General features: G+C 32.4%; 2 protein-coding genes across 16 annotated transcripts; one reads left to right on the plus strand and one right to left on the minus strand.

Annotated features, from left to right (window-relative positions):
• Positions 1–2635: 2635 nt before the first annotated feature.
• On the minus strand, positions 2636–10164 carry LOC114298880 (putative pectin methylesterase CGR2). 13 transcript variants are annotated; one of them, XM_028243530.2, is made up of 8 exons: positions 9896–10164; positions 8814–8977; positions 8446–8485; positions 6819–6860; positions 5314–5688; positions 4755–4801; positions 4632–4674; positions 2636–3069 (listed from the first exon to the last, which is right to left on the minus strand). In XM_028243530.2, the coding sequence occupies exons 2-8, from the start codon at positions 8934–8936 to the stop codon at positions 3005–3007; spliced, it is 735 nt and encodes a 244-aa protein (XP_028099331.1). In that variant the 5' UTR covers positions 8937–8977; positions 9896–10164; the 3' UTR covers positions 2636–3004. The 13 variants fall into 13 exon arrangements, with proteins under 13 accessions (XP_028099331.1, XP_082777971.1, XP_082777974.1 ...); XM_082921845.1 differs by having other exon boundaries at positions 4755–4809; positions 5313–5688; XM_082921848.1 differs by having other exon boundaries at positions 8814–8972; positions 9896–10157.
• A 2173-nt stretch (positions 10165–12337) lies between these two features.
• Positions 12338–21951, plus strand: LOC114298884 (Chaperone DnaJ-domain superfamily protein). Of its 3 annotated transcripts, XM_028243536.2 has the most exons (9): positions 12339–12837; positions 13902–13943; positions 14071–14163; positions 14685–14813; positions 16696–16931; positions 18447–18483; positions 19748–19805; positions 19926–20045; positions 21625–21951. In XM_028243536.2, exons 1-8 carry the CDS (start codon positions 12670–12672, stop codon positions 19997–19999), a joined length of 837 nt encoding a protein of 278 aa, XP_028099337.2. In that variant the 5' UTR covers positions 12339–12669; the 3' UTR covers positions 20000–20045; positions 21625–21951. The 3 variants fall into 3 exon arrangements, with proteins under 3 accessions (XP_082777963.1, XP_028099337.2, XP_028099336.2); XM_082921837.1 differs by lacking the exon at positions 14071–14163 and having other exon boundaries at positions 12338–12837; XM_028243535.2 differs by lacking the exon at positions 21625–21951 and having other exon boundaries at positions 12370–12837; positions 19926–20232.
• The last annotated feature ends 5593 nt before the right edge of the window (positions 21952–27544 follow it).

A 27544-nucleotide genomic window follows, 5' to 3' on the forward strand; every position in this document is an offset into this window, starting at 1 on the left:
AAGTTGTCTCAATTTCTCTCATTCTTCTTCTTGATCACTCACCCAAGCTCAACTCTAGAACACACACACACACACACACACACACACACACACACACACACACATACTCTCTCTCTCTCTCTCTCTCTCTCTCTCTCCCAGATTATATCTCTCTATTTTCCTTCTAATTAGAGCCACATATACATATATCTAGATATTTAATTTGCCTATCTAACTTATCTATCTTAGAGTAAGTAACTTAGAGCCTCATAAATTAACTTATTTAGTTAATTTATTAAAGGACGACTCCATCTAATTAAGGTGAATCAACTCTAACCACTTCGTCCAGTAATTAACTTATAACCCTACGATTTAACGAATTAGACAAGTCTTTTCATAAGTGAACATATCTGTTAACAAACATAATGCACATAAATAAGCATACAAGTCACAGATAGATGCATAATTCAGATTAATCATAAAATTAATGGCTATGTAAAAGACGGGTGTTACACAGAACATCAAATGGGTCGGATCTAAACCAAAATTGGTATAATAATATTCTAAAAAACTTCTTAATGCACTTTTCCCAAACGTAACACTCCAATCAATGTAACACACAAAAAACTCCTTAGTACACTTTTCCCAAACGTAACACTCTAATCAATGTAATACAAAAAACTCCTTAGTACACTTTTTCAAAATGTAACAACATAACATTCCAAAAAAATTCCTTAATATATTTTTTCCAAACATAACACTCTAATCAATATAACACCCAAAATCTCCTTAATGTTCTTTTTTCTAAACGTAACACTCTAATGTAACACCAGAAAATCGCACTAACGGAAATGTAGGTTTCTATGCTTAAAAAGAATCTTCCACAACCTCACCTTTCTATTCGCATCCCAAAAACAAATCAGAAAATTAAAAAAATAATCATAAACGGGCCATTCATTTAAACTCAAATGACTCCAAATCAAATAATTACAAATTTCCAAAACAAAAATGACTAAATTGTTTATAAAAAAAACTCTTAGGACTAAATAGATCCATATTCCCTCATATGGGATATATGGATAAATTTTCCTTTAATTTAATAAAAATAGTGTAAATGAGAAAAATAAAAATAGAGAAATATATTTTAAGTATCATACGACAGATTAATTAAGTATTTTAGTACTCTCAAATAATTTCTCCATTCAAGTAAATGTTAATTTTAATTTTAAATGTAAGAAATGAGAAATTATTTAAATTGTTTATTATTCTCAAATAATTTCTTGATTTTTCATTCCCTATTAACTAATTTTAATTTATTGTCAAACGATTATATATATATATATATATATATATATTTTATATTTATTTTTATATATTTTTTAATCATGTAAGAATAATTTGCATTTTTTTAAAAATATGCATTGAGTAGAAATTTAATGACTCAAAAAAATAAAAATAAAAATTTGTTAATAATATCTTAACAATTTAGGGATAAATAATTTTCTTATATATGAATAAAAAAATAGGACAAATTGTTGGGAAAAAAAAATTAATCCATTTGTTTCAACATTAAAAAAAAAAAATACCAGAAAAGAAAAAAAATTTAAACAACAAATGCATTAATTAAAATTGACAAATTTTTTGTTGTTTATATAGTGTGAAGAATAATGTTAGAAACCCCAAAAATTTTATCAAACTTTTTACTAAATGTCTCACATAGAAAATTTAGTACAATTTTTGGGGTCCCTAACAATTTTCTAGTGTGAAATAAGTCTTATAAGTATTGATTAATTATTAGGGTCTTATATTAAACTATTAGGGTGTTAAGTTCAAATATGTATGAATCTTTAATAATATATATGCAAAACCTCTCAGCGAAGGTAGGTGAGTGAAAATTTTCATTTAAATAGTTTATTGATTGATTTAGTAAAAGGACAATATTGTCATTTTGAATAGCCAAGTAACGGCGTTTGTGCTAAATTAATGGATTGAGAGCATCTTAATATTATTAGCAAAAGTATAGAAGGTTTATGTAATTATTAAAATTACAAGAAAAATCTCTATATTTGTCAAAAATCACAGGGAATGTAAGTATAATTTATCCTTTTAGTTTCTTAAGACAACAATGTATATCATATAATATTTTTGATATAAAATATATGCATAATAAAATAAAAAATTCATAAATTTACTTTTGCTTGGGTATCCCGTTCAATTTCGCCAAAATTACATTTTTGGGCCAATATTGTCTAATATTTACAGAATCGGCCAGAACTAACCAAGAAGTTGACCGAAATAATATTGGCCTATTTGTATTCCACCAAGAAGTTAACGGACACAATATTGGCCTATTTGGATTCCGTTTTCTCTCTGGTATGATACGTACCAGACAGTTCGGTATGGGATTGACAACTATGCATTATATTAGACTGCCTATAAATCAGCTTCTAGGAAATTTAGGAACTTACCAGAATTTAGAGCACATATCTAAAATTCTTCAAAATATACTTAAAAAAAAAAAAAGACTCAAATCACTTCGTATTCATTGATGGTTACTACCAGGGTTCTCATTTTTTCTCCCAACTAATCATGCAGAGGTAGGCATCTCTCTTACTACCCATCTCATAAAAAATGTAAACATGTTTGAATCATGTCATAACAAACTAAAAGTGGATATCAACAATTTAAAAGTAATATTTCCAATTACAACAATCAATGAACTGCCAAAACCTACTCTAGTTGATACATTCAATCAGAAGACTATCATGCTTTACTTACCCATAAAATTTGAATAAAAGAATATCAAACACATTACAATTGGACAGAAAATGAGGAGACCTAGTCATGATCAATGTTGATACATTTTTCAGATTTCCCTGCAGATCTTAGATGACAGTTAAGATGTTCCAACTTAGCCGGAAAATTTTTACTGCGACATCAATGGTACGACTTCAGGTGAAAAATTTGGCACATTGGTTTGTATGACCCCTTCTCAGCAGCCTGTTCAAACTTCTTGATAAAAACTTCATTCTCTTCTAAGCTGGTCTGAACAAAAAATCGAATCCACCAAGACAAGCTCCTCATTTTTGCCTTCAAAAAATAAAAAATAAAAATCATTTTTAACATGAAGAAGCGCATTAATATAAGAGCTGAAAATAGACAGCCAGCAAATAAATGAAATAAAAGTTGATGGGGAGTAAAGGCTTGTATAAATTAGAATTGTTTAATACAATAAGCTGACTGACATTACCTGCCCAACAAATTTTTTCTTTTTAATATAAGGGTGACCATTGGTTCAATAATAAAACATTGGCCTAATCTATGTTACCAGAAAATGCTAATACCCTAGCGAATTATGTATTGGTACGTCCGTTTTGAAACATGGCACACTTTGGTTCCAAACAGTAAATTTAGTGATCCGAAGCAATCCTCAAATTTTTTTCTAATATATTTTCTTCAATGTTACCTTAGGAGGAAAAATATCAAATATAATGAATTAAAATCTAAACATGACTTAAGTTTTGACAAGACATAAACTTTAAAATGAAAAATATATACGTATATTATTGCATGCCCAATAGTTAAAAGAAAATTATTCTAGAAATACCTTAAATTCTTAAGTGTAATATATAACCCCTATCGTACCGCATTTTAAAGCATGTGGCGTATCACGTTCACATTCACGTTTCCGTTCCCGTTCCCCGTACCGAAACAATCCACGTTCCAGGTAACATAGGGCCTAATAACCTTGAGATTATGGGTTCAAATATCGGGATAATCACTTTGTGTACTATGCCAAAGGTTAGGTGTACACCCAATCTTTTCCCTCCCAAACACATATTAATGTGCACTATTTAGGCGTTGTTTTTAATATATAAGTATGTCTCAATCATAAATTTCAATTTGAAGAAATTTGATTATGGCAGTTTAACTCAACTAGGTATTTCTAGGGCTACTTTCCACTTACAAGACAACTCTTCACTGTTTCATCAGATTTTGCAATGAAATCCACCAAACTTACAAAAAATAACATAAGCAAATTTAAAACAAGGTCTTCAGAATAGGCTTGGAGCAATTCAGCTTCTAGCATTACCATCATCAATATAAAAAAATACAATTCATAGGCTGTTGAATTGCAATTAAATTGATCAATGCCAATGAGAGGGTATTAGAACCTAGTTCTTAACATCGGTGTTAAATGGACTTCTTCTACTTCTTCCAATGCACCTGTGTCCACCGAATATGACAATGGTAAGGACGTGGGCTATATGTCTGACACATGTACCCAATTTAGACACTTGAACCCTCTAACTTTATATGATGTTTGAAGAAGAAGATGCTCCACTTACTAGTAAAGAAACATTTCTACCTTCTCACACGAATGAAAGATATATATTCATATTTTCCCCAACTTTCATTTAATTATACAATTCTAAATAATTTACATATTATCTAAGAACATTATGCAATATATGTGTTTAAAACGTGTCCCGATACTTATATCCAACTTTTGGATGCATATTCCCAATATCCTAAGATTAAAGTTTAGGGAGATTTGACAGTTGGACACACACCGATATTCGTACTCAAGTCCATGTCACATAGCTTAACACTATTAGTATGCCGAATGAACAAAGATATGGAGGACATACGCTTAAATTTGCATTGCAATTGATTGATCGTCGTCTTTAACATCTAAAATCAAAATTAAATAAGTAAACTAACCCAAGAAAAACCAGAGTAATGACAATATCCTACAAGAAACAGCTACTTACCGGCCGACCAAATTTGGATTTGTCTGCAACTTTAGCTCTCTGCTGACCTGGGTAGCCAAAAATTATGAAACAAAGCAGTAAGCGTCATTAAAATCAACAAAGTAAGTTTAATAATAAAATGCCTAAGCATCTGAAAATAGAAGCTTGCATCCCTGATAAAGAGTATTGACTAAAATCTTGTCAAAATATAATGACAAATCACAGGATCTATATGAACTTATTTTATGCCACATTAACAGACATCAAAATAGTGCATATATATATAACTATGAAAAACCTTGTGCCATATTGTGAAAAGCAGGATAGGGAAACAAAAATTTAAAAACAGAAGTTATATGTGTTAGGAAATCGATATCCCATAGCAAACAAGAGATAACAAGAGTTGCAGTTGATCTCACGAAAAAGTCCACAGATAACAAGAGTTCTACAGAGTAGCAAAAGTGCAAACATATGAAAAGGAAAAGTGGGCACAACTCAATAAACAAAAGGTTGTGTAAAATGGAACCAAAATGCATACTTGCACAACTTTTTAGCCCAAGATATAGCTTAATAATTTTACCTGTAAAAATAACAATACCATCAGCTGATACCCTTGCCAACTCAGGAAGGGTCTTGTTGAGATATTTTGGAGACACGTAATCCAAAGCATCTGAAATTATCACAAGAGAAAATGATTTTGCCCTGTATGGAAGAGAAAACTTGATGTCAGCCACACGAACAATGCCCTTGCGCACAAGACTCTTGCAGTTAGCATCAGCATCCTCGATATCATAGGGTTCCACTCCCCAGGCCTCAGTGTCCTCCTCTTTCAACAGCATAGAAACCACTGAACAAGTTTCGGGGCCAATATGCAAAACCTTATGCATGTTGTCGCCATATGCTTTCTTCAAAATTGGAATTGCCCGCTGAACCTCTGTTGTGCATGAAAAGTCACCTAAATATGAAAAGAAAGATAAGACCTTAAAATATGGTAAACTGCTCCACAATGGCATATTCATCAACCAATTTATCTGACAAGATACATCAGAGTAACTTATAATATATATATATTTTTTAAAAAAACAAACAACAACAAAAGAGCAAAAAATATTTAGCTACTAAGATGTATTAGTTTTGGATCAGAACCCAACATTTAGCCTTGCTATAAAAGAAATAATGACGACTTACATTTAGATGGTAAGCTAAAGACAACACCATATAATAACTTAGGTAATTTAGAGTATTAAATATAAACAAGTTTGAAAGGATGATAGTAAGTAGACTGGTTGTGGACCCGTCTGGGAAGTTACTGAGATGGCAAAAGACTATTGAAGGTGGAAGGGGTGAGAGAGAGAGAGAGTGGCAGTGAAGAACTAGAGCCTCTAGAATTTCCAGAGGAGACAAGCCAGTGTGCATGCATGCATGCATGGAGTTGGTGACCTATTCATTGGAGGGTCGATCCTTGGAGGCCAGCTCACCCTAGTGCACAATGTCACATGCTAGAGAGAAAATAATGGGACAGGAAGGGGATGCCCCAGTAAAGATTGTATGTTTCTGTTTTGGGCAATGAAATTAACTTACCAAAAAAAGAATGATTGGTTCATATGTCACTTTACAAGGCTAACACGTAGGTTTTAAGTTCATGGAAGCCTAAACGTCATGTGTTCATTTAAAACAAAAGATTAGCAGAACATGCGACGCCCTAATGTTGATCCCCAATAGTCAAAGGATGCTGGGAGGGATCAATTGCATAACTTTCGGCATAATATGAGCTAAGTGGCTGCTTTCAAAGTCGATGTCACATCCTGAAGCTCAGTAGGCAGAGCATTTTACCATAACACCAAGCAATGGCCCCTGACTGGTAGAATGTGCGGTTAAGAATATATAAACAAAACCGTTTTTAATAAGAAATAATTTACTAAAGAGCGAAAAAGAGGAGGCAAATAAAGTTATCAAAAAACAACAATCTGTAGACCCTTTTATTTATTTATTTATTTTGATAGATCTTAGCCTTAATTTCTTAATTGGTCATAGAATCAGAAAGCGAACATTCGAAAAAATGGCAAGAAATCAAGCACAATTTACCTTCAACCCTGCTAACCACAGCTTTACTACTGCCAAATCCACCTATCATAACCCCCCCAAAAAAAAACTCATTGGTCAGTCCATGGAACAAGTATCAAGTCTGTCGAGAAGAACAAACATCTAACAATAACTGATATCATGCATCAATATGTATGACATAAAATAGCCTGTGTAAGATCTGGCTTCTATGTGTGTCGTGGCATAATGACAGAGTTGTTGGAAACCAGCGAGTATCATAAGAAAATGTTAGTTATTAACTATTATATAGAATATAGATAAAAATCCAAAAATATGGACATAGAATATAGGATTTATCCCTTTGAGTCCTATTCATATTCTGCCCTTGTTTGCTTTCTTTCCATATCAAGATTCAGAAATTTGAACAAGGCTACTACAACTCATGCTATCTTTTATGCTTTACTTGTTTTTGTTCACATAATGATGCACCAACACAATGCCATCTATGTAGAAAATTAAGATTTATTGCCAAGTAACTCCAAGATCAAGATTCTCATCAACCATAAGGAAAATTAAAAAGAAAAAAAAAATCAGAACAATAATATATAACAATTAAATTCTTGATTTCAATGGATAGCTTGCCAATAATACTCCCTTTCAAAGGCTTTGGCTGAATTAATATCACTATATCTTCATTATTTTATTTTTTTGTTCTCCATTACCATTTTTTGTCTAGGCCATCCTTTGTTTGCTTCCAACACTATTTTTTTTTTGTCTTAATGAGATTTTCCAAAGACCAAATTCAATGGTGGTAATTAATTGACTTCAATAGGTTATTGCCATAATAAGAGGTGCTCAATGGTTGAAATAATAAAAAACTAAGTTCGTCTTCCAATGAATTTGATCTGTCACCTCTTGTACAAAAAAACAAAACAAAACACAAAAAACAAAAAACAAAAGACAAAAAACAAAAAACAAAAACAAAGGTTGCGTTTGGTAGAGTTTTGTAATTATGATTTGAGAATATGAGTTGTATTTTGAGTTTGTGGGGTTTGGAATTATGATTTGACTGTAAAAAATTTGTTTGGTAAAGAGTTTTGAAATAGTTTTGAAAAGAGTTTTGATTTGAGTTGGGAATTGTTGATGTGACATTTGATATTTGATACAAAAATTTACGATTCATAACTAAGCATACAACTCAAAATTATTTTAAAGCACATAAAAAATTTTAAAAATTTCAGAAAATATTTTTTTCGATTATATAAAAATTAACATATAAATTGCAAAAAAAAAAAAAAATTACTATTCCGGTCAACCGGCCGGAAGATTGGTCAGGCAAAATTTTTTAAAAAAAAAAATTTGAAAAACGCGGCTGAGACAGAGCTCTCTGCAACGTGATTCCAAAACTCCTACCAAACACCATACTTGAATCAAGGTGCAGAATCATGATTTGAGAACACAACCAAACACAGCCAAAAACTGGCCAATTATCTCATCAATTTTCACTAATCAGTTAAAAACGGCCACCCAGAAGTAAAAGTCATGTTGAAACTAAAACATTCACTTAAAGGTGATTTCATAGTTGAGAAATAGAGTAATAACTTAACCACTAAAAATTGTATATTGCAATATCTAAACCAATATGTAAGTTGTTAAAGTAAATACAAACCTGAGCCACTGTTTACATAGCATATAATAAGCAGTGCTCCCTGAAAAGATCCCCCTCAAGGGAGGGTAAAAAAAACAAAATTAAAAAAAGAGTAATTAGAATTTGACAGGTCAAGCATGAGCAACATGAACTAATTCTTTTTGGGTGCAAGGATTCCTAATAAATGTAAACAGTAGAAATAATGTAAGATTCAACCAAATTTATTGAAAACTCATGAAAAAGGGAATTATTATTGTTCATCAAAAGGAAATAACAGAAAAATAATGACAAAGCTAGGGACATTCTGACAATAATTTCCATAATGCTAACCTATTTAAAAAAAAAAAAAAAAAAAAGTAAAAAGAAAAGGAAAGAAAAGAAAAGAGTACCGTGATTATAAGTGCTATTGATAAAACAGGTGATGACCGTGATTTTGATTGCAATGCAGTTGCAAATGGAACAGCGCCACCGTCCCCAATGTGTCGAGATGGGTTAAGTTGCCTCCTTGACATGGCTTCAGATTTGATTGATGATAAGGCTTCAAGTTACTATACTGATCAAAGTAAACATAAGGTATCATAGCGCACAAAGAACAAATCACCATTAGATAACATATCACAGTGCACAAAGAATAAATCAACATAAAAGGCAGCACATTTTTCCAAATTAATGGAGGGAAAAAAAAAAAAGAAAAAAGGACAAAGAAGCGATATTTAAATTTTCTTTGTTCTTTATATATATATATAATATGAAAGAAACATCATTATGCGATCAATGGATAGTAACACAATTGAGGGAGGGGGGGGGGGGGGGGGGGAAAGGAGGAAATAACTTTTGCTACCAAAGAGAGTACAACAATGTGAACTAAGCTCTCAACATTTGTGATATTCTTGTATTAATGAAAAACTAACTACTAAGCACAGATACTTCTAAAAGGAAATCGTATCTGTATCAAATACTGACACTCATTGTATCTACGACCCAAGTCTTCCTAAACTCATTCATAATTTGAAATTAATTTTATTTAATTTTGAGAATATTGAATACTCTAGGTCAAGTAACTGAACTACATATAATTAACTGTAACAATTGTTTTTTAAGATAATTCTTGCATTTTTAGGATAAATACAATAAATATTTTTCAATAATCTTAAGAAAGAAGAAAATTAGTGAGATTAAAGTAGTAGTGATGTGTCCTTACATGTTATGTATCCATATCCACATCCACATCAATACTAAATAGAAAGAAAGGGTAGGTAAAAAAAAATAAAAAAAAATCAGCTATTAAACAAGTAAAATTGCATAAAACTAGCTATGATTTCAATAAGCTGCATAAAATTAGCATAATTGCAGAGCTTCTTCACTCAGATCCGTAGATCTTAAATTTTTTTGGGAGTTGAATCAATTATTGTTCTTGAGATTTATCGAGAACTGTTCTGAAGTAAAAAAGAGATGAGTTCTTGAGAATTACTTGAAACCTGGAATTTGAGGCCGAATCTATAGATCCGTATCTTGAAACTGATCGATGATCGGCAAACTATAGATTACAAAGATACAGCATAAATATATGTACAAACATTGTTGAATCTGAGTGTTGGATTTGGAACGAAAGAGTAGGGATTGGGTTGGGTAAACGACGCAGGTTTTTGGAGCTTCGAGCGCACTCGACTCGACTACTTTAACTGGCGCCTCGAGTCGGCCGCTATCCAACGGTTTTAATCCCACTGTCGCTGATCCCTTAAGGTGGTTTTTTTTTTATTACTATTTTGTAGGTTTTTTTTATATAAATTATTATTATTTAGGAATAGTTTGGAGATGGTCAAAATAAATACATATCACTTTTTTATTTTTTTTATATGTTTTTGTAAAAATTTAAACAAAAATTGTATTCTTTTTATAAGGTAAATATAACAATTTTTTTTATAAGGTAAATATAACAAAATTATATGATTATAATTACCAAATTAATTTATTTTTTCAAAAGTAAAAAATGTTTTGAGTATCAACTTTTATCAATCAATCTATACTCCACCCATATTAACACCGCTACCGGTGTCACTAATTAGTACATTAATTTTAAAAGTCAAATTGTTATAAATCTCAAATTTTTTATTAAATATATTAAGTAAAAGAGGGTTTTTAACCTCAAGTCTTGTGGGAGCTCCAATTTCTCAATCTAAATTTCTTAATTTTTTGATTTAAAAAATAAATAAATCTTAGCGTTTATTAACTTCTCCCAACTCCCAAGTCTTACCATCATAATAACACTTTAATACATTAAGAACAAGCATAAAAAAAAATTCTTTGAAATCCAACACATATGAATTGCTTGAAAGGTCCCAACACATATAATTATTATCCCTCATAATAATACTTTAATGTATTGAGAATAAGTATAAAAAAAATTTCTTGAAAAATTCAACACATATAATTATTATCAAAATATTAAACTTTAATATAATACAATAAAAAAAAAGACATTTAATTCCTTAAAGAGTCCAACACATATGATTATTATCAAAATATTAAATTTTAATATAATACAAAAAGAAAAAAAAAGACATTTAAAAAGGGGATTTTTAACCCCCAAGGCTTGTGGGAGCTTCAATATTTCAATCTGAATTTTTTAAATTTTTTATTTTAAAAAAATCAGCATTTATTGATTTGATCAAAATTTCCTGATCAGCATTTATTAACTTTTTTCAATCCACATGCCTGCATTTATTGATTTAGTCAAAATTTCCTGATCAGTATTTAAAATCTCCTCAAACAAATAATTATAGATACAATCCGTATATAATTACTGCAGTACCCTTTTCAACTTCTCTTATACATTATGATTAGTGATAAGATTTTAAATTATTTTTATAAAAAATTTTAAAAAACATAATTTATATATTAAAACAAATATAACTATCAATAATTATCCCGTGCATAGCACGGGTGATAGGCTAGTTTTTTATTAAACAAATGATCAAATGTCTCACATGATGTGGAATCCATAAAATTGCAAGCTCCACACCCATGTAAGACATTTAGTCATTTGTTTGGTACAAAATTTGATATCCCTAACATTACCTATTAAAAATATAATATAATACATACAACTTATAACATTTTGTCAATTTATATCACTTTGTATCACGATAAAAAGAATAACCAAAAAAAAAAGGAATTAATCCAAAACCAAAATAACAAACACTACTTATAATGTCATAATCTAGTTATAACACCATCAATAGACCACACCCAAACACCACACAAGATGGTAATTGAGACCTATAATTCCTTCTTCTTTTTTTAAATATATATATATATTATATAAAATTAGAGAAATTACATTCTAGTAGGACATAATTTTATTTTTTAACATAAATATGGAAGAATGTAACTCACACTTGCACCCCCACAACTTTCCACATTTGTAATTTTTTTTTTCCTATTTTCACTGTAATTCTCCCTATAAAATTTCCCTACAAGGAAAGGAGACAAAAAAAAAAAAAATGTTTCACTAATTTTTTTATATACAAAAATCAAAAAAAAAATATTCTTTCTTTAAAGCATCTATGACGGTTTATTTTTTATTTTTCATTAAATTTGAGTAAAAACTCAATTTAATATCAAGTGCTCTAAGGGATCATTTTGAGCTTGCATCAAAATACCGGTCGATTAGGCGAAGGACTGGGCAGGTCAGTATATTTTTTTCACAAATTTTTAAAAAAAATGTGGTCATCCGGTAATAAAAATCTAAGGTCTATAAACAGTGATTTGATAAAAAATTTCAAACGTCCTTGATTTTATGAAAGATTTTTAATATTCTCAGTTTGATACTTATTTAATAAAATTATTAGATTAAAAAAATTATTATTTTATTAAATTTAAGTTTCATAAAAAAAATTAATGAAGCATTAGAGATGGTCGTAGACAAACCTCTCATTAATTAGACCGTCTCACGGGTCCGAATTTAGGCACACACGTGACGGCAACTGCGGCAACTACCATACCATTCCCCGGTTCACTCTTCTGCAAATCATCAAATCTATAGCAATTAACCCATTCAATCCTTAATCCACATACGTAAAGATACTACTAAAAGAATTCAAAGCGGAGAGAGAGAGAGAGAGAGAGAGTTTTATTCAAGTTGGTTCATAAGAAGTCAAAATCCCGAGAAAATTCAGACACAAATCAGAAAGAAAGCATGAACCTAGGGTTTACAATTCAATTCTCATTAGCAAAACCAACTCCATGAATTCCAATTCACAAGATAAGAACATGAAAAACGATGATGACGACGACTCTGATAAACGGAGTCGAGACAACCCGTACAGACCTCGTCAAGATAAAGCGGAAGACATGAGGCTGTGGGGAATTCTCATCTTTGGTTTGATTGGAGCTACTGCCACCACCTTCGCCGTAAGTTCTCCTCAATTCTTCACATTACGAAAAACCAATTCATTTTTTTTTTTTTAACTTTTTCATGAATTTCGATTCTTTCAATTTCGTCGTGTTTGTGTCCCTTTTGGTATGTGATGATGGGCATGATTAGTTTGATTGAGTTACGTATTTAAAGACATCAAAATGTGACTGATTATTGACATTACAAAAATAGTGAATAAAGATTAGTGATGATTGGTACTAAAATGTTAAAAACGAACACGTTCAAAACTTGCTTCTAGATCAACCCAAGAGCCTTGTAGACTTCAAAAATGGTTAAAAAGATAACATGTAAGCTTATTTGGAGCTAATGGTTATACTTTCTATGGTTTTTATCCGGAAAGATGGTGTTTTGTTATCAATTAAGTATTTTGGTTCGAAGCACCCATTCATTAAAGGCATTTACCATTTACTTTTGAAAAGGGACTAAAGTGATAACACCTGTTTATGGAGGTGGCTTCCTTGTCATTGCTGTTTCCACTGCTTTATTTACTTGGTAAAGCCCTTGCTTTTCTTAAGCATAAACTTGTTGGGTTTAAAGTTTACAATTTTTGTTGCAGTTTCTTCATGGGAAAGGGAGAGGACTGTGCAGGACTCGATAGGCAGTTACACAACTTACATAATTTCGTAGTACCTAATCCAAGTTGCTATCCCCATGCTTAGCTAGAAAATATGTCTATATATATTGAATTGGTACGTGTGACCTTTCAACCCAAAAGAGGATCTGATGAAGAGAACCATAGGTAGGTGGACAGGGGTCGGACCAAGGTTCCTTTGTAGAAGTGTGGATGACCATCTCATCATTCCTTGATAATGTTCAACTTGGATATTACACCAATCCCCAAAAGATATGCAATTTTAGCTCACTCATACCAAAGAAACTGAAATTAAAATTAGGACTAGAATGAATCTTTTATTAGCTTAGAAAGCATGCTTGCAAGGTTCTAGAATTTGTTAAATTGTAGTTTTACTGTTTTTGCAATAGCTATTGATGGCACTACTTCTAGTAAATACTTTATTTGACGGTTGGACCAATCTGGCAGGTTGGACAATTGCGGAGGACAGTTGATTGGTTCTATACTCAGGTAGTGATTTGCATTTCATTGTCTTTACCTTTTATAGAAGTTTGATGTAGTTTTGCTGAGGTTTAGGTCCATGTATTTATGTTGTGAAACTGCTAATTCGTGTCCTGTATGCCAAAATGTTATGAAGTTTTCTTTTAGGTTGATAATACTCTTCAAGCTCTTGGAATCAGTGATTTTGATACCTCTTCATATTCAGATGATCTTACAACTTGGCCTCCATGTGAGGAAGCCTGGTTTGTTTTTAGAAATTCAGAACTTTTTTTTCTCCTTCAGGAGATTATGTTATTATTTTCTCTACGCTTATAAATTATTTATATTGTGCTTATTCGAGCTTGTTTCTGGTTCATTTTTGTGTACATTTTAATTTGCATATCTACAAATGAAGGAATTTTTCATCTTTTGTATGGTAAAATATAGATAGATATAAGCTTTAATTTCTGCATTAGAATCTATATAGTAGGAAACCTCTATTCAGAGTAAGATGACTGAATGCAATCTATTGGGTTGTTGATTTATGTTAAAAAAAGATATAGTCCTATGAATTTATTTCTTACTGGAAATAAGAACTTCTTTTTGGGGGTCTGCAAATAGGAATTGGGGCTTAAGTCAATGCCTTTTGAAATAAATGTAGAGATCATGGTTGGAAATAGTTAAAATTAGGTCTCTCTCTCTCTCTGTTGGAGGAGGTGCACTTGTTCGTAGCTTGCCTAACTGATTGTGCATGTTGGTGCTCCACAATAGTTGACCAGGTCACAGTCATCATGGAAAGGTTCAACTGGTGGTTCTTTCCGGTCAAGTTTTCAGGAGGAAGCATGGAAAAGACACAACCGTCGAATGCAAGAGGAGTATGAAGAGGAAATGGAAAGAGTGGTGAGATTTGCCTCTTAGATAATTTTATGTATTATAACTCTCTCTCTCTCTCTCTCTCTCTCTTTCTCTCTCTCTAAATGGAATGGCAAAACTTTGTCAAATATGATGACATATTATTATTTTCCTTAGTATCAAATACATTATCATTTTAAAAGACCTTTGTTACTTCTGGAACTGACTTTATCCATAGAATTTGTTGCTCATACTGTATTATGCATTGTTCACATGATATGCATGATTGTGCGATATTTGTAATATGTACAAGGATTCGTGGTTATAACTTGTTACTCGTGTAGGATGCATGAAATCATCCTATGTTTTACTTTCCTAGAAAAATTAGTCAGTTTTCTTATAGCAAAATTGATGAGGGTCCGACAAACTTTTGGTGAATTATATCAGAATCATACAGCAATTTTAAGAGGAGTACTCAGTTTTCTTATAGCAAAATTGATGAGGGTCTGACAAACTTTTGGTGAATTATATCAGAATTATACAACAATTTTAAGAGGAGTACTAGTTAAAAATAAAAACAAGACTTGAGATTACAGTCTAACTAAAGTAGCTTTAAAAATATGTTTATACCCTTTTGAAGAAAATCTATCAGAATATAAGGTGTATTACATTTTAGAAAATGCTATTAAATGAAGCATGACACTCGGAAAGACTGAAACTACACAATGATTTTGAATATATTTGCATTTTGGATAGCTTTTTGATGATATGAAATGTAATGATGAAGTCAAACGAAATTGATAAGCGGACATTTTCTTACAAGTTGAGAAATCACAAGTACCTAGATAGAGAAACTAGAAAGAGAACTTGTGGTGGATGTAACGTGTTCGCCACAAAATGTTCACGGCAATAGATGCATCTGTGCATTTTCATTGAATAAAAGGGCATATGGTATGTGAGCCTGAATTGCATATGGGGAATGCTGCATATATATTGTTACATCAGTAACTTAGTTGTACAACTGTAATATTCTCTCTTTTTTCACATCTTTATATCCCCTTTATGGCTTATCATGTAATATGTAGTTCATGAATATGTTTAGCTGCATAAAATTATATTTAAAATTATGAGATATATTTTATGCCCTACTTCATAGTCTTCAGTCATGTTTGTTTGGCGGTTTGGAGGGTGCAATTGGACTAAGATGCCTCCTGGGTCCATGAAGCCGTGTTTGGTTCGCTCTTTTAAGTCCTGGAGTGTTAGTCCACTGGTATTAACAATCTCCCTCAGTGACTGGATTAGTTTTGCTGGGGAGAAGGTGGGATTGAAAAAATAGTTAGGGGATTAAGTGTATCTGGTCGTCCACCCGGACGTCTGGCCGGTCGACCGGAAAGTACAATTTTTTTTTTCATTTTTTATTTTTTGTACCCAAGTGCAGCTTGTTATTTTTAATGTTTTTTATATTTGTTTTAGAATTTTTTTTTTTTAATATAGAAATATATATTTTTATTTTATATAAAAATAATTTAACAATCCCTTCACTAACCATCTCTCCCACTATCATCAAAACAAACACACTTTTATTTAATTCCCTCACTAATAATCTCCACATTAACAATCTCTTCACTAACTATTCCCTCACTAACAATCTCATCTAACCTAATCCACCGAACAAACGTGGCCTTCACACTATACTTTTATAATGCCGTGCAAGATGTCATTCTGGTGGAAATGCTTAAATTTTATCCGGCAAACAAACGTGGCCCTCACTTTTACTTTTATCCGCCAAACAAACGTGGCCTTCTATAATGCCGTGCAAGATGTCATTCTGTGGAAATGCTTAAATTTTATGCTTTGGTTTGTACTTTCTGTTATTTTGGGTCTAGTCTTGATTGTATCAGCAATGACTTGATTCTTTTTCTCTTCCTAGGAGCGTATAAGGCGCATGCAAAGTGTGTTTAACAGAGAAAGAAATAAATACAAAAGGAGCTATGAGAGCTGGGGGGGAAATGCTCAAGGTGAATATCATCAACATTTCCAGCGGGAAGATTGGTATTGGAAGACTGATGCATCTTACAGAGATAGCAGGACTAATTTCAGGGAAACTCCTCAAGGCACTGCTCATAATCCATTATCTCATCACTACTCAGTTTTGGGTCTGGATAGGTAATAGTCACTATTATAGAAATTAGAGGCGTATTGTTGAATGGTTCCTAGAATGAGATATGACTGGGAGAGGTGAAATCTATAATTAAATATTTTATATGAAAGTCAAATTAGAGGTTTGCATCCAATGCTGCAAATTTCAGGTTGCATTCCCTTTGAGGGGCATTTTTTATATTAATGAAATTTACTTCAAAAAGAGTCTTGTCAACAATTTATCTAGTGATGGATCTTATGATGCAACTGATCCAAGGTTGTTAAAATAGAGATCCTACGTGAGATCGTTGGAAGTGACTCGTGGATCGGATCGTAAAATTGAATCGAGGATCGTAGGATTCTACTTTTAATGTAAAATAAAATGAAAAATTATCGATAATGATAATATATGTTACTTAATTTTAAAAATATTAAAGAAAAATGATAAATTTGATATAATGCATCTTTTATGTTAATATCAATTAGAAGAGACATTTGAAAAGTGTTTATAGTCAAATCTTTTATATAGATATACACATATACATACATATATATAAGAAATAAATAACAAAAAAAAAAATTTGTTAGAATCGAGATCGTAGTAGAATCAGGATCGTATGCGATTCTACACGATTTTATGAATAGGATCGTAGTAACTTTAAGATCCTACTAAATTTAAGATCCTAGTGTGATTCGGATCGTTTGGCATAACTGAAATCGTTTAATCGTAAGATCCTATGATCCAGATCGAGATTCTGATAACTATGATCTGATCTCATCCCTATCAATGGCTTTGGGATTTTAAAATGTGCTGGTTTGCAGTTGATTGATTTTTCTAGCCATATCATTTAAAGGGATCAACGGGAAACATTTTCCTTTGTGTTTTAACTAATTTTTATTGTGATTGAGAATTAATGGGGAAACTAATGCAAACTTTAAATTAACAGGGATTGAAAAAAATATATTGAAATAGTCTATAGGTGATTCAATTCAATTCTACCATTTTTTATTTTATGATCATCATTTACATAATATTTATGTTTATTGTCTAATTTTGAAATAAAATCTGAAGCTATATTGAAATCCTAAAACCATCTGATATTGTCTGATCAAATAAAATCTGAAGCGTGTCCCCAGACAGACATGGCACCCATTTTGAAGTGTCGGTGCTTCATAGGGTGAAGGCATGTGCTTCTGACACCAAGTAACTTGACTTCTTACAAGTAGATATAAGGCCATGCTCTCTCAGTTGTATCTCGTACATAGTATTGCAGCCATAGTGCACAGGGAGAGGCAAGGTTCCATTTTCTCTCTTTTTCTTTCCTTTCTTAATTTCATAATCTGGGTGTGTGTACTTCTATACCAGAATAAAGTGCAAACAAACATGGCGCACCTGATGACCCTTTTTTTTGGGGGTGTGTGTGCCTTTTGTTCCCATATGATGCTTTCAAGGGGAATTATTGAATATTTTTCTGTTGATATTGTCATAGCAGTACCAGTATGTTGATCTTGATATTTTGTAATTCTCTTTTTTTGCAACAGGTTGAGAACAAAACCATACACCGATGTTGAGATAAAGGTATTTGCCACATTTTGTGTGAAGTACTCCTTCATCTCTGTTAGATCTGTCAACACAGTTATTGTTGTTATCTCTATCTTCCTAAGAAGCTGGAACTTCTCTCATTTCATTATTAGAAGTCTTCGTAAAATTTTGAAATTGAGTGCCTTGTTTTGTGTGATCCCCTAAATATTTTCACCAAGATATTTTGACTGCTTTTCATACTCATCAGCGTAGGTAGAGAGAGAAAGAAAAAAAAAAAAAAATCACCCCAGTGCTTGTCTCATGATCTCATCCTGTATATTGTCGAGGGATAATGACCATCAACTCTCAATAAAGTTTACATGCTCCCTGTCTAATTTATTTGATTATGTTAGTATGTGTTGCATCAGGCCTTTTACATGTGACATGTTGCTTGCCACATGCAATGCATCTGTAAGTAAGTCGAAATAAATTAATTTGAATGTTTGCTTGAGTCAATGACTAGTGAAGAAAGATGTAAAATCATGACAATCTAGGAGAGAAAAACTCAATGAAAAATTATTATTATTTTTAAAATGAAGTACCAAAATCGTAGTGCTTATTTCAATATTTGAAAGCAACCCTATTGGACAGTATGATGACAATGTGTTTTGTGTTTAGTATGTCTTAAAGATGGATCACATTGTTAAAAACCGATCTACTTCTGGGGTAGATGTGCAAAATTCTTATTAGTTGTCTTGATTTGTAGTTGTGTGGCATCTGTGTTGCATGCGTTGTTCAAGTTATTGACCCTGAAGTGAGAAGTCATTGTTCCTTTATTCCTGAGCTTCTTTGACCTTCACTGTGTTTATGGGGAGTTGTAGATCTAAAACATGGAACATATGCAAGTGAAGCTTGAAGAACTTCAGTGTGTTTATTGGGAGTTGTAGATCTAAAAAATGGAACCTATGCAAGTGTAGCTTGCAGGATATATTGTTCCATTCTAAGAATGATTAGATTAAGAGCATGGAATGTTAAAGGTACCTCAAGGATGTGAGGAGGACCAAGAAGAACATAAGTTGAAGATGTGAGCGAAGACACAATGATTAATAGAAGCTATGGCCTATATAGAACCAAATGGTGAAAACATTCATGCAGTCTTCGATGAGTTCAGTCAAATCTGTAAACATCAAGGGTGCTGTTGAATATTGATTATTTGATTTAGAATTTAGTCACTTGTCACTTCTATGTATATCATTGTACAGAAAAAACATTTTCACCCCCACCCAAAGAAAAAGAAACATTTCTTTTGTTTTCCATGCAGACAGCTTTCAGGACAAAGGCAAAGGAGTTCCACCCAGATCAAAATCAGGATAACAAAGGTGAGCATCTCTTGACCATCGTTAAGTAAAATCTTAAGATTATGTTACAGATACTGTAACATCATTCTGATGTCATTTTTGCATTGCTTTACAATATTTGATTGTTGTGTTTTCGTGCAGAGCTAGCTGAAGCGAAGTTCAAAGAGGTCATGTCATCTTATGAAGCTATTAAGATGGAAAGGAAAAACAAATAAGTTGTGAACTCAAAAAATGCAGTGTTCAGAAAATATCGACAATACGGTGGGTACACTGTAAAATCTTTTGTTCCGTTTGACCATTTGGATTTCATGTTGTACTTGTAGGCATTTACACCGACCAATTTTTGGAATTTTATTGTTTCAAGTGTAAAAGAATTCAGAGCACCTTGTGTATTTATCTATAAAAGAATGCAATTATATGTAAGGAAAAAAACATTTATTTTCTTAAATCACATTTTACCATCAAGTTAAAGGCTTTTGACTTTGACCTTTGTGTGAGAATATGTTGTGTATATTCTAAATTTGGCATGATTGTGATTGTACATATTATAGGCGTAATTGTGTTTTCCTTTTGGTTTAAGATTGTGTTTTCCTTTTTGGTTTAGGGTTTAGGGCTATATAATCTAGGGTCTTGTTGTAATCAAATACAATTGAATATACAGAACTTCTTCAGAATTCTTACATGCTATCAGAGCAGTTTGATGATCCGAAACCCTAGAGTCGTCACCATTGTTCTTTTGTTCGTGCCTTCTTTCTCTCAGGTTTACTCTGGTTCAATTTGGGTGTGCTTCATTCTCTGATTATTTATGATTGTTAGTTGACTCATCTGGATTCTTTGCCCGAGGTCTTCTCTTTGTTCATGACAACTATTCGACTCATCTAGCCAACTCATTTTTTCAGCTCGTCGTCTTCTGTGTTGCTCTAGTTCATAATCATCTGAAGAATCTCTCTCTCTACCTCTGGTTCACGCGATCGAAGTGGTGTTTGACTTGGTCCCTCATAATCGCCTTCGGCTCTCATCTCTCACGATTGGTTTCTTTCCCTCTCTTTACTTGTGGTTCTTTGTGGGTCTCTGGGTCTCTGGTTCTTTTGTTATTATATTTTGAGCCTACCTAGTTACTATATCTCTTATTAAGGACCTTTTGCAGTTTGTGGGTTCTGTAGTTAAATTTTTTGCTTATTCCAGTTTGACCTATCTGGTTCTGATTTTAGATTATTACACTTGAACCCCTGAGTTTCAAGTTATTATGATGTCTCTAGCTTCAGATGAGTGTGTTTTCTATCATCAGAAGGGTCCTTAGAAGTATCACTGTCCCAAGAAGGGATGTCAACTTGCCACATCTTCTCAGCAATCTCAACTCCAGTTCTGCGCCCCTCCTCCGAATATTTTTCAGTCTCTCACTAGTTCTACTGCATCTGCTCCGGCTCCTGATCCTGACCTGGCTTCCTTGAGTGCTCAGATTAGTCAGTTTCAGCATATACTGTCTACCTCCCAACCATTCCCATCTGCCTCCATTGTTTCTTCTCTTCATTTAGGTTTGCTTGGGTCTTCTTCAGATATCTCTTCGTCTGTCTGGATTTTTTACTCTGGCGTTTCTCATCATATGACTCCTCATCTCTCCTTACTTCAAAATTGTATTCCCCCTCCCTTGCCTATTAATGCTAATACTACTAATAGGGCTAGTATGTGTGTTATATTTGTTGGGTTTGTCCTACTGTCTACTATCTCTATTCCATTTGTCCTTTATGTTCCTCAGTTATCTATCAGTTTATTATCTATCAGTCAGTTTGATGCCTCTGGTTTTAATGTTATCTTTTTTTCTTCTATCTGTTCTGTGTAGGATCGGATGTCTAAGCAGCAGATTAGGACCGGCCATAGAGTTGGAGACCTCTATGTGGTGGAGAGCTTGCATCTGCCTCTGGCAACATCTCCGACTGCCTTTTTCCTCTTTTCAGTTAGATTCTCTGTCTAATTCTTTCTACTTGTGGCATTCTAAATTAGGGCATTTGGTTGTTGATCGTTTACGATCTTTAACTCAGTTTAGTATATTGGGTAAAGTTTTTCCTAGTAAACTTACTAAATGTCGGGGGTGTAAACTTGCCAAAATGACAGCCTTACATTTTCATAAAAGTACTTCTATATTTAATACACCATTTTTCTTAGTTCATACTTTTGTTTAGGGCCCTTTTCCTCTTCTCACCAAAGGGGGTTCTGTGTACTATGTGTCATTTGTTGACGACTACACCCGTTACATTTGGGTTTATCTTATAACTCATAAGTCTGACTTCTACCAGATATGTTGTACTTTCCAGTCTATGATCACTACATAGTTTAGGTCTACTATTAAATTGTTGCGGTCTGACTTGGGTGAGGAGTACTTTAAAACTGAATTCTGTGAATACTTCGCCAAATTGGGTTCCATTCAACAAACTTCTTGTACTGATACACCTGCTCAAAATGGTCGAGTTAAGTATAAACATCCTCATCTCCTTGAGACAGCTAGGTCTCTTTTTCTCTCTGCCTTTGTTCTAGCTCCGTTTTAGGGTGAGGTCATTCTTGCTGCTGCTTTTCTTCTCAATCGTAAGCCTACCCTCCTTTTTTTCTGGTCGGTCTCCTTATGAGGCTCTGTTTTCTTAACTTCCTAATTACTCTCTCCTTCGTGTGTTTGGGTTTGCTTGTTTTGTCCTTTAACTCCATAAAGATACGACCAAACTTAGTGTCTGGTCTGTCCTATGTTTCTTTTTGGTATGTCTCCCACCATGTTGCATTTCTCGAACGTCTACCTTACTTTCAGTTTCCTCCTCTCACCGCTCCAGTTTCCAAAGAGGATTTGGTTCATGTTGATCCACTTCTTTCTGAGGTCCCGTCTGATGAGCACATCTCCACTGTTCCTCCTGAGCTTGTTTCATCTTCTCCTTCACCTCTGGCTGCTTCTTCTCTTTCAGCTTCTTCCCCTCTTCCGTTGTTAGTATATTCTTGTCGTAAGGCTCCTCCTCCACCAGTTGTTTCTACCTCTACTACTGATCTTCTTGCTTCTGACGACTTTGATCCTGCTGCACACCAATATCCTACACGAGCACGTCATCATCCAAACAGGTTGGGTTAGTCTAATACATGTTTTTCTGCTTCCTATCGTACTTTTTTATCTGTTCTTCACTCTTTTTTAGAACCTCAGTCTTATAAGGAGGCTTGTCAAGATCCTCATTGGATTCAACTCATAGAGGATGAGTTATCTGCTGTACAGAAAATTAGTACTTAGGAGTTGGTTCCTTTGCCTGCTGATAAGAATCTGATTGGTTGCAAATGGGTCTACAAAGTCAAGACTTATTCTGATGGTTCTCTTGAGCACTACAAAGCTCGTTTGGTTGCCAAAAACTTTCCACAGGAGTATGGTATTAATTATTGAGAGACATTCGCTCATGTTGCCAAGATGATTATTGTCCGTACTTTGATCTGTGTCGCTGTTATTCGTTCTTGGCCTCTTTATCAAATGAATGTTAAGAATACTTTTCTTAATGACCATCTTACTGAGGAGGTTTATATGCATTCTCTCCTTGGTCTTCACTATTCCTCTAGCCGGGTTTGTCGTCGTCGGCGTGCTCTGTATGGCCTGAAGCAGTCTCCTCGTACTTGGTATGATCGCTTTCAGACTATTATTATCGAGCTTAGGTTTCATCCTTCTGCTTCCCACTTTGCTTTATTTCTGAGACATATCTCAGCTGGTTTTGTTACTCTCTTATTATATGTGGATAATATGATCATCACTGGGTCTGACTCTTCTGCTATCTTTGAGGTCAAGCAGCATCTCTTCTGTACCCTTCGAAATGAAGGATTTTGGTCCATTGTAGTATTTTCTTGGTATTGAGGTTGTTTCTTTTCCAAAAGGCTATTTTATGTCTCAGGCTAAGTATGCTAATGAAATTATTCACCGTGCTGGTCTTACTGATACTAAGGTTTCTGATATACCTATTGAGCTTAATGTGAAGCTCAACTCTACTGATGGCGTCCCTCTGGATGATCCCAATTTATATCGCGAGCTTGTGGGTTGTTTAATTTATTTGTCACTCACCCTAACCTTGCTTGTGATGTTCATGTGATTAACCAATTCGTTTCCACTCCTCGCTCTACCCATTGAGCTGTTTTAGTTCGCATTCTTTGCTATCTCAGTGGTACCATCTTTCAGAGCTTGCTGTTGTCCTTTACTTTATCTTTGGACTTGGTGGCCTATACTGATTCTGATTAGGCTGATGATGTTTCTGATCGCAAGTCTACGTCTGGTTTTTGTATGTTTCTTGGTAATTCCTTGATCTCTTGGAAAAGTAAGAAACAATTAAACGTTACTTGCTCTACTGTCGAAGCTGAGTATCGCGTTATGGCTCATGCAATTGCTGCAATTGTTTGGCTTCGTTGTCTCCTGTCTGATTTGGGTGTCTCTTAATCTTCTCTGACCTTTCTCTATTGTGACAATCACAGTGTTGTTCAGATTTCCCACAATACTGTCTTCCATGAACGGACGAAACACATTGAGATTGATTGTCACTTTGTTCGCCAGCATCTGCAATCTGACTCTACCTCGCTTCATTTCATCCCTTCGGCTCTACAACTTATAAACTTCTTCACTAAACCTCACACTACTGCTCGGTTTCAGTTTCTTCTTAACAAACTCTCTGTGTGTTTTCTACTAAAACACCTTGAGTTTGAGCGGGGATGTGAGCATATGTTGTGTGTATTCTAAATTTGATATGATTGTGGTCATATATATTATAGGTGTGATTGTGTTTTCCTTTTGGTTTAGGATTGTGTTTTCCTTTTTATTTTAGGATTTAGGACTATATAATCTAGGGTCTTGTTATAATCAAATACAATTAAATATACAAAACTTCTTCAGAATTCTTACACTTTGATCTACATAATTCATGCATATATTATACCTAGTGGATCGTCATTGTCTTGAGATATGTTTAAGTGGTGCTAAAAAAAAACTCATGATGATGAATAGTTCTACTTTGTTCTTCTTGAATAAAAAATTTATCTTTCACAGTGATTGCAGGGCTACTAAGGATTTGTTTTAGGTGTAATTACATTTTATTGTTGTGGTTAAGCCCGAAAATATGTAATCGCATTTCAAAAGCAGAGGGCTATTTGAATCCAAGGGATTGGCCTGATGACAAGGCCTTGGGTTGTGAAGGTTTACTCTCTCTAAGATTCAGGGAGCTAACAATTCCTTGCGGCCATTGGGTTGGGAGAAATCATTGAATTAACTGTGGTACGCTTGCAAGAAATTCTTTACCGAGGACCTGTGCATCCTTGAAAATTAGTTATACTTTGATTCGGACACTTTCAATCAAAAAATATATATATATATATATATATAAAATAAAAAAAGCAGAGGGCTGTTTGGCATCGTTTTTATTTTACTGTTTTCTGTTTTAGTATTTTTGAAAACAAAACTAGAGTGATAGGGTAGAAAGGAGAGCTACGAGGGGTAGAGATGAGGGGGAACAGATCATCCCAACCCTCTATATTTCCAGACCAAAAAAAGTGTTTGATAGCAACATTACCCTTGTTATTACTTTGGATAAAAGGGCAATGCTATAGACCATTAATTTATCATCACTAATTCTATTATTAGTGAGGTGGCAATTGAAACAAAAAAAATAAGGCACAAAACACATGTGGCAGTGGGTGAGATCTACTGCTACATCATTAGAGAAGCATTTTTATTGAATAAAATGTAAATAATTATTATTATTGATGTGATGTGATGTGATAGGTAATTTTCATTGGAAAAAGAAGCGTGGCATGAGTGGAATTTTGATTCTATTATTATTACTTCCTCCGTCCCAAAATAATGGTCTATTTTGGGGAATTCAATTTTTTTGGTAGTACAATTATTGCATTTGAAAAAAGTTAATTTTTCAAAATTATCCTTTTGATAATATTTTTTTTGGAAATATCAATGTCAAAATTATACTTTTTATATTGTTTATTAATTTAAAAAAAGGGCAAAATAGGAAATTTATATTATTTTTGTACTTGATTTTTGAAGAGGGACTAATATTTTGGGACAATAAAAAATAGAATAAGGGACTAATATTTTGAGACGGAAGGAGTAGGTCGTATAAAATATCGTTCAATGCCCACTAATTTGTCCGCTAGTCTTAGATTAGTTTGATTGGTGATTTGAAATTTATAATTTACATTTAAAATCGTTTTATGTCACTATGGTTAATATATATATATATATATATATTTGTTTATTTATTTTTAATGAAATATCAAAATAAAAAAAATAAAAAAGGAGTATAAGAGAAATTTAAGATATAAAATTTGTTACAAATTAATATTAGTGTTATATATATGAAAAATATCATAGAAATTAGTATTATATATTATTTAAATATTTTATAATAGGTTAAGATTAATCTTCAATCAATTAATAAATTGAAATCGCTCAAAGCATCCAAATTGCAGTTTGATTCTTTGCTATTTTGTAATTCACGATTTAAGATTGTTGCTTATTTTAATTTTAATATAATTACTTTTTATGTTCTAAAAAAAATATGAAAGTTCATGTAAAGCCCCTCAAAATTATATATGGGGCATTTATTTATAAATTTTTATTCACCTATTTATATTTCACTTAATCCACATTTGTTCTTATGTTTCAATAAATTTTATGGGTGATATAGTTAACAGTATGCATATTTACATTAATAGTGTAAATGTTCCGTAATGTGAATATTCACATTGTCAATATAAACATTCACACTGTAAAATATGAATATTCACATCACTGAATTGTTAAATGTTTAAAAAATATTTGTAAGAGTAAAATTATCTATAAAATATCTTAAATATGAGAATTAGGATTTTATGAATTAAATTTCCAAATAATAAAAGTTAATAAAATATAAGAATATGTTAAGGATTAATTAAAATATAAACACTTAAAAAAAATTGCTAATAAATTCTCCTATTAATACATCTGTAGATACATAACTAATCACATAAAATGATTATACATAGTTGTGTATGTAAATTTATTTTTTATTTTTATTTTTTTTTGGTACTTATTATTCAAAGTAATTATTGTACTCCACTTTCTTTTTTCTTTTTTTTTGGGTTGAGAAAAGGGATCACTATTGTTTGTTTCTACTTTTCAAAAAATACTTTTCAGAAAATTTTACTTTTTTATTTTCTGTGTTTTTTTGTTTTTACTGATGTTTTTAAATATTTTAAACAATTTTTTTACTTTTTAGACACACCTAACATAAATACACCTAAAAAGTAAAAAAAAATTGTAAAAAAAATCTTTTAAAAATTCACTAAATACCAAAAATACAAAAAAAAAATACAAGAATTCAGTACATTTTTTATATTTTTATGTATTTACTAATTTTTTAAAATATTTTTTCACAAATTTTTTACTTTTTAGATAGATCTAAGTAAGGTGCATCTAAAAAAGTAAAAAAAAATGTTTAAAATTTAAAAAATATTCACTAAAAACAAAAAACACGAAAACTAAAAAAGTCAGTTTTCAAAAAATTTAATCCAAAAAACTCAAACTAAATACACTGATACAATGGCTGTAATAGCTGTGGTGATACGATTGCAGTTATAGGGTACAAAGGCCGTAATGTAACGGTCGCAGTAATTGAAATCGTAAATTTTTTTTTTTCATATGATTTGAAAAAAACTTATCCTGATATGCATATATATATTTTTTTCCAGAATCACATTTATTGGGGTTTGAAATA

This window comes from Camellia sinensis, chromosome 3 (assembly GCF_055761805.1).
Source record: "Camellia sinensis isolate YWXY chromosome 3, ASM5576180v1, whole genome shotgun sequence".
Classification (NCBI taxonomy): Eukaryota; Viridiplantae; Streptophyta; class Magnoliopsida; order Ericales; family Theaceae; genus Camellia; species Camellia sinensis.